This window comes from Lynx canadensis, chromosome D4 (genome assembly GCF_007474595.2).
Source record: "Lynx canadensis isolate LIC74 chromosome D4, mLynCan4.pri.v2, whole genome shotgun sequence".
Taxonomy (NCBI): Eukaryota; Metazoa; Chordata; class Mammalia; order Carnivora; family Felidae; genus Lynx; species Lynx canadensis.
The window spans coordinates 50,068,223-50,083,285 of record NC_044315.2 but is presented as its reverse complement, the minus strand read 5'-3'; the positions used below and the strand labels follow the sequence as shown (position 1 = coordinate 50,083,285).

Below are 15,063 nucleotides of genomic sequence, written 5' to 3'. Positions count from 1 at the left end.
GCTTCCAAACTAGGCCATGGCACCCTGCGTATGAAAAAGTATCCTATGCTTCAAAGAAGCATATAAATTATAGAGTAAATCACAATGAGTTTATTTAGAGTTTAGGAAAGTAATGCAATGATTCTACAGCACTTTATGTATACTTCTATCATGATACATATTTATTATATTGCAGCTGTTCAATATTTAGATGTCTGTGATATGCTGTATCAATAATCACATATTTAGTTTTACAATCTAATCCATCTTTGGAAAGGTACTGAACTCTAAAAATGAGGAAATAATTTGTAGTGAGTAATAATGCCCAAGAATCCTTCTTGCAGAGATATGTGACTGTACTTTTTTTTATGTGACTGTACTTTTTCAACAGTATTTGTCAAGCCTAGTCTGTGTAAGTAGACATCCAGAAAATTAGCCCCACCTTGTGGATCATAGTAGTCCTACAAATTCAGGCCTTTAAGAACAGTGACCCATCAAAGTGTATATTCTCTTGACTGACAAAAAATAAGAAATTTATAAATAACACTGGTGAGGAAGCACTTTCACATACTGCTGTTTGCTGTATAAAACAGCACAATCTTTTCAGGAAGAAATAAACAAAAATAATAGAAATTGTAAAAGTAACATTCTATTTAAAATGTCACTTCTAGAAATTTATCATATGGAAATACGCAAGCTAATGAACATGTATATAACAAGGTTATTTACTGCAGCATTGTTCTTGGCGGTGAAAGATTAGAAATCATCTAAATGTCAATGTGGATCCAGTGAATACTTTAACCATAGTAACAAAGAGGATGATAGCAGGTAACAATTGTTGAGACTAATAAATATGTGCCAGGTACCATTCTTGGTCTGGCTTTAAAACTCTGACATTGTGGGGAGCCTGGGTGGCTCAGTCGGTTAAGTGGCCAACTTCGGCTCAGGTCATGATCTCGCGGTCCGTGAGTTTGAGCCCCGCATCGGGCTCTGTGCTGACAGCTCAGAGCCTGGAGCCTATTTCAGATTCTGTGTCTCCCTCTCTCTGACCCTCCCCTGTTCATGCTCTGTCTCTCCCTGTCTCAAAAACAAATAAAAAAACGTTAAAAAAAATTAAGAAAAAAATAAAATAAAATAAAACTCTGACATTGACCACTATACTATACTTCTTAGAATGAAGTAGATATCCTCAAATGGAAGAAGATACATTATATATAGTTAAATGAAAGACTCAACCTCAGAGAACCTGTATTACTCCATCTTAAAATACATACACTTATATATGTACAGAAAAAGTCTAAAAGGCTATAGACACCAAACTGTAAATAATGATCACCTCTGAAGACTGGGATGACTCTAAGGAGAAAGGAGATGACTTTTTACTTGATACACTTTTGTACTGCTTGAATTTTTCACATTAAGTATGTATCAGATTTTTATAAAAAAATAAAGCACACAATTTTAAAAAATGAATTAACTAGAGTCTTTAAAATAACTTTAGGGGTGCCTGGGTGGCTCAGTTGGTTAAGCGGCCGACTTCAGCTCAGGTTATGATCTTGTGGTCCGTGAGTTTGAACCCCACGTCGGGCTCTGTGCTGACAGCTCAGAGCCTGGAGCCTGATTTGGATTCTGTCTCCCTCTCTCTCTACTCCTCCCCTGTTTATGCTCTATCTCTCTCTGTCTCTCAAAGATAAATAAATGTTAAAAAAAATAAAAAATAAAATAAAGTAACTTTAAAGAATTTTTTTTTGAAAATTAGGAAGGGATAACCTCCTATAATTGCACAGTTAATGAAAGCATGAGAATGGGTCATTTGAGGCAACACACACACACACCCCGTAAAATGAAGTACATTCAGGTGATTAAAACTCTAGAAAATTCTGAGTAAGCCATGTTTATAACTGGTAATTTCTTGATAAAGATGGCAGGTTTAATAGGCACAGTAACTCTAATCCTCTCCCAAACTCAACAAAAACTACAGAAAAAAAATTTTAAAGGTAAAACTCCCAGCAATGAGATTTTTAGTGGAGTCTCTTTGTCTAATTTTGGAATCAGGGTAATGCTGGCCTCATAGAATGAATCTGGAAATTTCCCTTTCATTTCTAATTTTTGGAATAGTTTGAGAATAGGTGTTAAGTTTTCTTTAAATGTTTGGTAGACACGCTCTGGTAAGCCATCTGGCCCTGGACTTTGTTTTTTGGGAGACTTTTGATTATTGATTCAATTATTTTGCTGGTTACTGGTCTATTTAAGTTTTGGTAGTTTATACGTGTCTAGGAATTTATCCACTTCTTCCAAATTGTCCAATTTGTTGGCATATAATTTTTCATAATATTCTCTTATAATTGTTTGAATTTCTTTGGTGTTGGTTGTTATTTCTCCTCATTTATGATGTTACTTATTTGGGTCCTGTCTCTTTTCTTTTTGGTAAGTCTAGCGAGGGGTTTATCAATTTTATGAATTTTTTCAAAGAACTAGCTCCTGGTTTCATTGATCTGTTCTACTGATTTTTTTTGTTTCTATATCATTTATTTCTGCTCTAATCTTTATTACTTCCCTTCTTCTGCTGGCTTAAGGCAGAAACAATACTTTAAAAAGCACAATTAACCAAATATTTAACGGCTGTCATTTAGCTGAGAAAGGAGAAATCCATACGGGTTCTGCCTTTTCTGAAAAGTAGCATGGCATCTGCCAATCATGCTCTGCTTGAATAATGATGTAGTTTGGGGGAGCCTGGATGGCTCAGTCAGTTAAGCGTCCGACTTTGGCTCAGGTCATGATCTCGTGGTTTGTGAGTTTGGGCCCCATGTCGGGCTCTGTGCTGACAGCTCAGAGCCTGAAGCCTGCTTTAGAATCTGTGTCTCCCTCTCTCTCCGCCCCTCCCATGCTCATGCTCTGTCTCTATCAATAATAAATAAATGTTTAAAAAAAAAACTGTAAAAAAAAAATGTAGTTTGTACCCAAATTCTGACCATGTTAGCAACTTTCAATAGAACTATTTCTCATTGCTTCTAGTTAGTATAAATAATAAATAGTTCCTTACAGTACAGTATATATATTTTAATCTAAATATTTTCAGAACCTATATAACAAAATTACCTGCTCCATCAATAAGGTAAAACCACTGTATGGGTGAGGTCTAATAAATATTTAACATGATAAAACTCAATCCCTCAGAAGTTTAAAAAGAGTAATGATATCTTACTATATTGAAATTTTCTTTATGAGATTTATTTTTTTTTTAAATCACTTACAAAGATGAAGTAAAGATGTGAGAGCAAAGAAGCCTTTCTAGAAGTGGTCAAAAGTCCAGGGGCACCTGGGTGGCTCAGTCAGTTAAGCATCCAACTTTGGCTCAGGTCATGATCTCACAGTTTATAAATTCGAGCCCTGCATTGGGCTCTGTGCTGACAGCTCAGAGCCTGGAGCCTGCTTCAGATTCTGTGTCTCCCCATTTCTCTGCCCCTCCCATGCTCATGCTCTGTCTCTCAATAATAAATAAATGTTAAAAAAAAAATTAAAAAAAAAAAGAATTGGTCAAAAGTCCAAGTGTACTATGAGGATAACTCAGCATCTGAATAATGAAGGTTTTCATAGGATAGTCAAATAACTGTTAATTTATTTTACTAAGTTAACTTTGAAACATAACTACTCAAAGTAACTTTTGACAAGGTATAACTATAAGGACTTGTCAAAATAAATAAATATAATGCACTTATGGAAGATACTGGATTACAGGGCCACTGTTAATACTGAGCAGAGAACACGACTACACCTAACACAGTATCCAAGGATGCCTGTGAATTTAAAATGAATTATGCAAAACTGAAAGGATGAAGCAACTACTAACATAGTGAGATATATATTATTAACATTATTTATGGTTTATATGCTCTTTTAACCAGAACCACTACAAGGCAAAATGGTGGCCTTAGGTGGATTATACAAAGGCACCCTAAGGTAGCAACTGTGAAATTAGTAAAATGGCCAGAGAAACAAAGCCTGGGGCAGGAAAAAGCATGAATTGGAAAGCCAAAATAACTTGATTATCCTCTACACCTTAAGAAGTGGATTATCGGGGCGCCTGGGTGGCGCAGTCGGTTAAAGCGTCCGACTTCAGCCAGGTCACGATCTCGCGGTCCGTGAGTTCGAGCCCCGCGTCGGGCTCTGGGCTGATGGCTCAGAGCCTGGAGCCTGTTTCCGATTCTGTGTCTCCCTCTCTCTCTGCCCCTCGCCCGTTCATGCTCTGTCTCTCTCTGTCCCAAAAATAAATAAACGTTGAAAAAAAAATTAAAAAAAAAAAAAAAAAAAAGAAGTGGATTATCTACAGTCTTCAGTCAAGGGACTGTGAGATTGCAGATAAAGGTAAGAACCCATCACTTTACTGGTAATAAATAATGAATCCAGGGTAGGAATCTTCCAGAAAGTAATAAAACCTTTGCTAACCAATCAAACTGTCTCTGGAAAAGAGTGCATATGTACATCCTAAGAACTAGAGGGCCCAAAGAAGTGACAGAGCTCAATTTTCACCTTCAGTTCATTCTCAAATCTTTCCCTGCTAAAATACATCACTGTTTCATTCATTCCACAAACATTTATTGTTTATTTTCCCAGACACCATGTTGATGAAAGAGGTTACCAGAGTGAATAAGACACAGTCTGCATCCTTTGAGGATGTACAGCCTAAAGGAAAAGACAAACATCCAAGGACATAGTGGTAATATAGTATGGTCAATACAGTGATATATTTATGCACAGTATGCTCTGATACAGGGGTGTGTGTGTCTTAGTCCAGCCCTGATATAGGTCAGGGAGGGAGGTTAGGGTTATTATGCTAGATGAAAGGATACCTGAGGTAGATTTTAAAGATGAGAAGTTAGTAAGTAAATAACAGGGAAAAGAACATTCAAGACAAGGGAATAAATAGTAGGAGAAAAGGACTGAGTCTGATTTATGGTAAAGGGGGTGAAGTGCAGGGTACTGTAAGGAGATTATTATTAGAATGTAAGGACATAAATGATGAGGAGGAGAGGAGACTGACAACAAACAAATCAGATTGCAGAGGGACTATAATGCCATGCAAAGATTCTTAAACTTTTTCTCCCATAGGTCATGGGGAACCACTGTTAAGCAGGAGAATGACAGAGAATCAATTTTATTTTAGGTCACTTTAGCAACATTGTGATAGATCAACCAAGAAAGAGCAAGACTGGAGATGGGGCAACCAGTTAGAAGGCTACTGCAAAAGGTCAGACGAGAAATAATGAAGTCCTGAGCTAACACATAACCTTCTAACAAAACCCCCCTGTGCTACTGCACCCATAATTTATGTTCACAGTATAGCACAAGAACAAAAAATTAATGTGTTAATATATATACGAACATACATATGTACATAATATTTATGTAACACATATATTTTTATAGATACTTTAACACTTTTTTGTTACTATTACATTATAGATTGTCTTTTTCCACATTAATCAAAAAGGACAAAGAAGGTTAGAAAACAAAAAGGAAAATAGAAGCCAAAATTCAAAACATTCTACTTAACTTAGAACTAGCAATTAATAGTTACCCTTAAAATGAATTACTTTACTGGAAAAATAAATTGAGTGTTGTTAGAAGTTTAAACGTAGGAAGAGGAAAATTGTTTAGAAAGTTTCCTATAAAGCATCTAAAATCAAGAACATTATCAGATTTCTCAGAATAAGTTATTAATAAAAAAATCTAGAATACTAGATCTACATAAATTAAAAGCAATAAAATAATTTAATAAGGAAGATAGTATGACCTTAGTTTTAACAATTTATTTGGAGCTTACCTTGTCATATATACCATTTAGTATTCATAAACTTAGTGAGGAATGACTCATATTCACTTTGCAGATGAGAAAATTTAAGCTCAGAAAGGTTTATCTGTTAACTGGAACTTAAAGTTTGTCTGCCTTGTATGCCTAATATGCCTAAATGTCTTACTTGAAGCCATTACTAGTAGCCATATGTAAATAAAACTAAGCATTTCATAGGAATATTTTTACTTCACAAATGTAGCACTGATTAGGCTTGGACAATAGAATAAAACTTTGGGATCAAAGAAAACTTGGTCTAAACCTAGACTTTACCCCTTCCTAGCTGTGGGAATTTGAGTAATTTCTCTGGGCTTCAACAAGTATAAAAGGGCTTACAAGGCTTCAATGGTTCTTGAAAAGATCACATAGTACCCAATCCAGGTAAGTAAGCAATCAATAGTAGCTAATGCTATTATTCACACATCAAGAAAAAATATAAATAATATAACCACACATATACTATAACTCTCCAATCCCTACATGTTCGTACCCCAGGCTCCCACAAGGGTTCTAATCCCTTTGGCCCTTCATATCCCACAGGTGGGGGAAGTAGGGAAAGGATCAGATCAGTACTTGCTACCTCATTACAGGGACCCCTAAGAAATTAATTCTTTCTGTTTGGGACTTGATCCTCTCTCTCCTCTCAATTCTATCAGCTACCCCAGTTGATTGATAGCTGACCACATTAAGAAGGTATAAATTAGAAATCTGTAATAACTTTAAACCATTTTATTTCATATTTTTAAAAAAACTGGGGCACCTAGGTGGCTCAGTCAGTTAAGTGTCTGACTTCGGCTCAGGTCATGACCTCGTGGTTCAAGAGTTTGGGCCCCATGTCAGCCTCTGTGGTGACAGCTCAGAGCCTGGAGCCTGCTTTGGATTCTGTGTCTCCCTCTCTCTCTGTCCCTCCCCTGCTTGTGCTCTGTCTCTCTCTCTCTCAAAAATAAATAAAAATATTAAAAAAAAAAAAACTGCTTTGCAAAACAAAATAAATTCTTGTCATTATATAACCACTTTATTTCAAATTTTTAGTCAACTTACACAATTTAATATTAATTATATTTACTATTATAGTATAGTTCAGCATTTTAGTAATGTTAGAGATATCATACAGAATTAAATATTAAATCCCACGTAAATAGTCCCTGAAGTCCAGGGCAATACTATATCAATACTGCTATATAACTGCTATCACACATTATAAAAATACCAGAAAAATTACCTTGGTGTTCTTCTAAATCCATGTCCAGTTGTCTAATTTCTTCATTAAATTGCTTTATTTTTTCTTTTATATCTGTTAACCTGTTGAAAATATTATTTAATAAAGTTATGTAAGAGGGATGCCTGGATGGCTCAGTTGGTTAAGCATCTGACTCTTGATTTCGGCTCAGGTCATGATCTCATGGTTCTTAAGTTTGAGCCCTGCATTATGCTCCATGTTGACAGCACGGAGCCTGCTTGGGATTCTCTTTTCTCTCTCTCTCTCTCTCTCTGCCCCTCCCCCCTCCCCAAGATAAATAAACTTAAAAAAAAATAAATTTGACAGATAATTTAGATATCCAGTAAAAACATTAAAAATAAATTAAAACATTAAATAAAAATTTAATGGGGGCGCCTGGGTGGCGCAGTCGGTTAAGCGTCCGACTGCAGCCAGGTCACGATCTCGCGGTCTGTGAGTTCGAGCCCCGCGTCGGGCTCTGGGCTGATGGCTCAGAGCCTGGAGCCTGTTTCCGGTTCTGTGTCTCCCTCTCTCTATGCCCCTCCCCCATTCGTGCTCTGTCTCTCTCTGTCCCAAAAATAAATAAAAGTTGAAAAAAAAAATTAAAAAAAAAAAATAAAATAAAATAAAAATTTAATGATGTTAGGAAATCTTTTCTAAGTTGCATAAATAATATCTATAAGTAATACGCCCTATTCTGAAGACAATACTATAGAGAGAAAAATCTTTTCCAGATCTTTTTATAGGATTCATATTTAGAATAGAAGTATATTCTGAGAAAGTTAGGTTGCCTGATTTCAATAGCAGACCTTTCCCCCATCCTTTTCTTGAGTTTGACTTGTGATATTAAAGTGAAAAATTTTTAGCAACCTTCTTTTTGCAGGTCTATAAAAACTGAACTAAGTTGACAAATTAGTCTCAAAATTAGAGAATAAAAAATTTACTGCTGACTGACAATTATATAGGTTAAAATTTTTAACAAACAGCATTTGTACTTATTACAAAGCTACAATAATTAACACAATGTGGTACTGGACTAAAGGAAGACATATACAGCAATGGAATAAAACTGAGAGTCCAGAAATGGGACCCCCTGTATTGATACACAACTGGTTTTTGACAAAGGTGCAAAAATAATTAAATGGGGAAATAATATTGAATAATATTTATTGAAAGAATATTTCAACAAATGTTGCTGGGACAACTGGATAAGCACAAACAAAAGAATAAAATTGGACCCTACCTCATACCATATACAAAAGTTTACTTAAAATGAATCATAGATCTAAACATAAGAGCTAAACTGTAAAATTCTTAAAATAAATCATCAGCATAGATCTTCATGACTTTGGATTAGGCATTGGTTTCTTAGACAGGACACCAAAACCATAAGCAACAAAATAAAAAATAAACTAGACATTATCAAAATCTAAAACTTTTGCTCTTCAAAGGACACCACTAAGAGAATGAAAAGACAACCAACAGAATGGTAGAAAAACTTCACAATGATTTATCTGATTAGAGACATGTCTCTAGAATATATAAAGACTTCTTAACAATTCAATAATAAAAAGATAAATAATCCAATTAAAAAATGGGCAAAGGGGGTAGCTGGGTTGGGAAGTATCCAGCTCTTGATTTCAGCTCAGGCCATGATCCCACGGTTCTTGAGTTCCAGCCCCACATCAGGCTCTGCACTGGCAGCATGGAGCCTGCTTGGGATTCTCTCTCTGCCTCTCTCTCTGCCCCTCCCTGGCTCGTGCTCACTTTCTCTTTCTCAAAATAAATAAATAAGCATTTTTTAAAAATTGGCAAAGGATATGAACAGACATTTCTCTAAAGAAGATATAGACATGGTCAATAAACATCAGTCATTAGGGAAATGCAAATCAAAACCATAATGAGATACCACTTTCTACCCATTAGGATGGCTAGAATTAAAAAAAAAAAAACAGATAATAACAAGTGTTGGTGAGGATTGGAGAAACTGGAATGCTCATGTACCGCTGGTATAAATGTAAAATGGTGCAGCTTCTTGGAAGATAGTCTGGCTGGTCCTAGAGTTACTATATAGGCCAGCAATTTTATTCCTCAGTATAAACCCAAGAAAAGTGAAAACATATATACATCAGTGTTCATGCCAGCATGATCCATCATAGCCCAAAACTGGAAACAATCCAAATACCCATCGACTGATAAATGGATAAATATGGCATATTCACACAATGGAATATTATTTGGCAAAAAAAAAAAAAGAAAGAAAAGAAGAGAAAAGAAAGATAATAAAAGAAATTATATACTGATACATACTACCACACAGATGAACCTTGAAGACATTATGCTAAGTGAAAGAATCTAGCCACACAGAACAACATACAATATGATTCCATGTGTACAGAATATCCAAAATAGGCCAAACTACAGCAACATAAAGTAGAATGGTAGACTAGGGCTGGGAGTGGTGGATGAGGGGGGTGAGGAAAGGGGTGTTGGATCTTACTGAGGTAATGATTGCACAATTCTGAATATACTAAAAACCTTTGAATTGTATACTTTAAATGTGAATTGTATGCTAAGGAATATATATATATATATATATATATATATATATATTTTTTTTTTTTTTTAATGGTTTTTTTTGAAAGAGAGCACATGTGAGTGGGGGAGGGGCAGTGACAGAGGGGGACAGAGGACCTGAAGCAGGTTCTATGCTGACAGCAGAGAGCCCAACGCAGGGCTCAAAGCCACCAACTGTAAGATCATGACCTGAGCTGAAGTTGGGTGCTTAAGCGACTGAGCCACCTAGGCGCCCCTGGTATGTATCATATCTTAATAGAGCTGTTTTTAAAAAATAATTATGCTATCCAATGGCTCTTAACTAAATATTAAAAGAAATATTTAAATCTCTAAATAAGATTGATCATTACATCAGTATTATCAGTGTGAAACATAGAAAAAAATAACTAACAATATGTACCTACTGCACATTTAGAATGAAATTTAAAACATGTGAAATGGATGTAGTGTGTCATATTATAAATGTACTTACTGTCGCTCCATGCTGGCTATTTCCTGATTATCTTCTTTAACCTATAAAAGCATATAAACAAAATAGTACTTAAAGAGTTACTTATCATTAGGCTATCTTAAAGAGAATTTCCTTCTAAGGTATGTTGTACAAACATGTCAAATGTAGTCTTTCTTGAAATCTATTTCTTAAAATTCAAACTTTGAAGTCAAAAAATATATATATATATTTTATATATAAAAATTTTATAATTATGTATACACACACACACACACACACACATTATTAAGAAACTACTCTCAGATTTTCCCTTTTTTCTCAAAGCAAGGGTGATGACTGATACATCTATACCTATCTGTTTGGCACCATGAGGCTGTTGTGTCTTCAGGCCTAGATCAGTTTACATAAATATACAGGCTTTCTGAGACTGTCTTTCCTTAGCCCCTCACCCACACCCACACAAGGCAGGGTTGCCAGATTTCATGATCTCTATTACATTTGAATTTCAGATAAATAATAACTTTCAGGGCACGTATTTACCATGATTAATATATGTGTGTGTGTACACACACGCACATATATTATAATACATATATTATAAACAATTATTCATTGTTTATATGAAATTAAAATTTAAACGGTTGTTGTGCATTTCATCTGGCAATCCTATCCCAAGATCACATTCTCCCTCCCCCGCGTCCAATGATTTCTTTCCGAGGAACTTCAGAGATTCTAGATTTTAATACCTTTCTGGAATGATTCTAACACTTAAATAGTTCCTGAGTTGATCCCTAAGGTTCATCCAAACCATTTGGGCTCAACCTAATCCCACAGAGGAGTCTCATCTGTAGGTTCCTAATGGGTGCTGTTCCCAAATATATATGCAGTGCTCCAGGAGCCCTATAGTTAGGGTGTCTCAGGATAAACAACAGGTTAATTATAACTTAGTGCTAGATTAAAACTAGCTTTGGGGTAATAAGAAAGCTAATGAATACATGTGACACAACCTGGTGACATACTGCGATTTCATAGTACATTTTAACTCCATTCACTTCACAGAGACACTGATAATAATCACCATAAAATTCATTAGCCTTGGGGCATTTTGTTTTCTAAATATTAGGCCCCAAACAAATAAAGGAACAGATCTTCAATAAGATCATCTAATTATTTATGGACCAATAAAGAAGACTTTCAGTTTTCTTATATGGATTCAAAACATGAAAAATGGCCAAAATGTGCACAAGAGCCATGTAAAATTAGGATTTAAGTCAAGAAACAGCTTATGTGAAAAATGACTTGCACCTAGATTTTCTTGGTCAAATAGTTCATCATTATTTATTTATTTTTTAATGTTTATTTATTTATTTTGAGAGAGGGAGAGTGAGCAGGGATGGGAGGGTCGCAGAAAGAGAGGGAGAGAGAGAATCCCAAGGAGGCTCTACACTGTCAGTACAAAGCCAGATGGAGGGTTCAAATTCACAAACTGTGAGATCATGACCTGAGCCAAGATCAACAGCTGGACACTTAACCGACTGAGCCACCCCAGCACCCCAGTTAATCTTAATTTAGATGAAACTCACTTTTCACTGTTTTTGAAGACAATAAACTTACTGGCTTTCTGTTCAATATATATGCCTTAAATAAAATAATCAGAATACTTAACAAATCTTAACATAGTAAAGTATTTTTGTTTTTTCTACCTGCTTAAGTAATCTCTCTCTCTCTTCCATTGGAGATCCCATGCTTTTGTCTTCAGCAATCATTTGGTCTCGATGGGACTCCAACTCATAAAGTTTTTCATGCAGCAATACAGCCTCCTGTTTAACCTGGGAGTGTGCTATTTCCTAGTGAGCACAAAAAGAAGAAAAATTTAATTGCATTTTATAAAAACTACTCTCAAGTAGGTTTTAGTTTATAAGAATTAGGACAAATTTAAGCCATCAGCATGTTCAAATAGAGATATCCAATATCTATACTACTCAATAATGCTACAAAGCACATTTGTAAATTGGAAGAATAAAAATAAACTTTTTCCTTCATAAGCCATTTTCAGTTTAAAATTCACAAGAAGATGGTGGTTTATCTTCTAAATATAACGCCTGAACAAAGACAGACATCTCTACCATTGGGAAGATAATTAAGAAATTGTCACAATGTATGTACAACTTAAACCACAACATTCATTTGGAAGTCCAAAGACCTGATCTCTAGAGGGAAGATATTTTCTCCTGGCTAGTCATATATATTCTACTACAATATTACAAGTTGAACTTTGTCACCCAAAGATATGTTGAAGTCCTAATCTCCAGTACCATGAATATGACCTAATTTGTAAAAGAGAGCACTCATAGATTTATTCCAGTTAAGATGAGGTCATTAGGATAGACCCTAGTCCAGTGTGAATGGTGTCCTTATGAGAAGATGTACAGACAGAGACAAAGAAGGAGAGTGCCATGTGATGACACAGGCAGAGACGAGTGATGCAGCTAAAATAAAGGAATGACTACCCAGGATTGATAGCCACCACCAGGAGCTAGGAAGAGGCAAGGAAGGATTCTAACAGTATCTCAGAGGGAACATGGCTCTGCTGATACCTTGATTTTAGATTTCTGGGCTCTAGAATGGTGAGAAAATTTGTTTTAAGCCACCCAGTTAGTGTGGATTTATTACAGCAGTGTTAGGAAATTAATACACATACATAGGATAGTCTTGTATATTCACCACTATTCCACTGTTCACAAAGAGAAATTAAGGGCTGTGATAATTTTCAGATAACCAAAAGAGGTAGGGATGTTGACAGTGATGAGGATGAGGGGGAAAATGACATTTGGAGCTGTTATTTATTGAGCAAGTTCCTGTGCCAGGCACTATATTCCATGTTCTTTAGACACTATCTCTAATACTCAAAGCAACTCTATCAGATAATACTATTATCTCTGTTTTACAGATGAAAAGACAGAGGATCTAAATCTAAATAATTTTCTAAGTTAACAAAAATAAAAGTTAATGATGATATCTGAAACCAGGCCCACAGCATGAACAAGACCAAATTTTTAAGATGAAAGACCTCTTTTTTGGAAGCCAAAGAGAAGGATTAAAAAAAGGAAAAAGTGTGTAAGAGGAAATGTTTGAAAGTCTATTAAAAAAGCATCTTATAGAAGTGCCTGGCTGGCTCAGTTGGTGAAGAATGCGACTCTTGATCTCAGGATTGTAAGTAGGGACCACACTGTGTGCAGAGATTACTTAAAAATAAAATCTTGAAAGAAAAAAAAAAGCAGGGGTGCCTAGGTGGCTCAGTTGATTAAGCGTCTGACTCTTGATCTCAGCTCTCAGCTCTTGATCTCAGAGCCAATAAAAAAAAGCATATATACAGCTCAATTAATCGATTAGCTTCAGGTCAAACAGCACGATAATAAAATACAGATAGAAGAAATACAGGTTATCTTGAGATACCCTTTTTCATAGCTATCTCCCCCTTCCTTTATTTATTTATTTTTTTAATGTTCATTTGTTTTTGAGACAGAGAAAGACAGAGCATGAACGAGGGAGGGTCAGAGAGAGGGAGACAGAATCTGAAGCAGGCTCCAGGCTCCAAGCTGTCGGCACAGAGCCTGACGCGGGACTCGAACTCACGGACTGTGAGATCATGACCTGAGCCAAAGCCAGATGCTCGACTGAGCCACCCAGGCGCATCTCCCCCTTCCTTTTGCTTAATCATCCTAAAAACCTCTTCAAATTGTATCTCAATAAAACCGTTCCTGAATAAAACTCATGTTGATTCTTCATCTATGTTTTTTACATTCTGGTGAAATGAACAAGTAATACTTAGCATAGTAGTGAACACACAGTAGATATTCAATAAATATGAGTTAAATGATATCTGACACAACGTTTTCTTGAAGAACAAGTCCAAATAAAAAATAGAAGGAATCTGGCAAAAGTTAAATAAAATTAGTAACTTATACTTTTCCTGATTTGGGAATACTGTAAGTTTTATAAAATTTCATGTTATCTTACTCATACATGTTCTGATTCCAAAAAGTAGCAGCAATATAAACACTAAGTCCAAAAATATAGCTTATACCTCTTCCTGCAGAAACTAAATTTGCCAAGTGAAATAAGACCTGACATTCCCTACATACCCTAAAACAGATAGTGAGGAATTCTGTAGGGCAGCTATGTTAATACTTAATATGGCCCTTATTCTTTGAAGCTTATAGAGATCTGTTACCATAGAGATGCAAAAAAATAAAAATTATATATACCCACATGAGGACAATCAGATATAGAAAACCATCTTAACATTTTAAGCAAACTACTTTTTCAACAGTAAATTTCCAAAAGAATTACAAAATACTCATGCTTAATTCTTTTTGCAAGACAGTAATCTTGTCAATCTACAAGTGTTCCCAATCCTATTATCATGATACCTACTGGAATCCACAGGAAATCAGGAAAGGCAGGCAAGGTTTGAGGTACAGACAGTATACTGAAGTGTAAAGGACATGAAAAGGTAGTTCACAGAAAAAGAAATACATTGGCCAATAATATATAAAGAAATACTCAATTTCATGCATAAACAAATGAAAATCAAAACAAGATAGAAATTTTTACCCATTAAACCAGCAAAAATGGAAAAAGTGGATAATGCTTGCCATTAATGAGTGCAGGGGAAAATAGGCACTCTCATACATTGAATCTAGAAGTAGAAAATGGAACCACCTCTTTGGAAGGCAATTTGGCAACCTGACATTTTAGAAGTGTGTATCCTTTGACCCACTGCAAGAAATTTATCTTAAGACATATTTACATAACTGCATAAAATGCATGTTTTTACTGCAGCACTGTTTATAATACAAAAAAACTATAAACAACCTATTCATCTACAAGGCTATGTTATAGTTATACAATATAACACAGTGCAGTAATTTACAATGATTTACAACAATAATTACAATAATTTACAATAATAATTTACAATAA

General features: G+C 35.3%; 1 protein-coding gene across 1 annotated transcript in view; it reads right to left on the bottom strand.

The window, feature by feature from the left end:
• The window catches only part of IFT74 (intraflagellar transport 74), a 90,651-nt gene that overhangs the window by 29,004 nt on the left and 46,584 nt on the right, over positions 1-15,063 (bottom strand). Inside the window, exons 11-13 of the mRNA XM_030293713.2 lie at positions 11,781-11,924; positions 10,099-10,139; positions 7,053-7,132 (exon numbers count right to left, since the gene is read on the bottom strand). Of these exons, the coding sequence (XP_030149573.1) occupies positions 7,053-7,132; positions 10,099-10,139; positions 11,781-11,924 (265 nt within the window). The remainder of the gene's footprint in view (positions 1-7,052; positions 7,133-10,098; positions 10,140-11,780; positions 11,925-15,063) is intronic.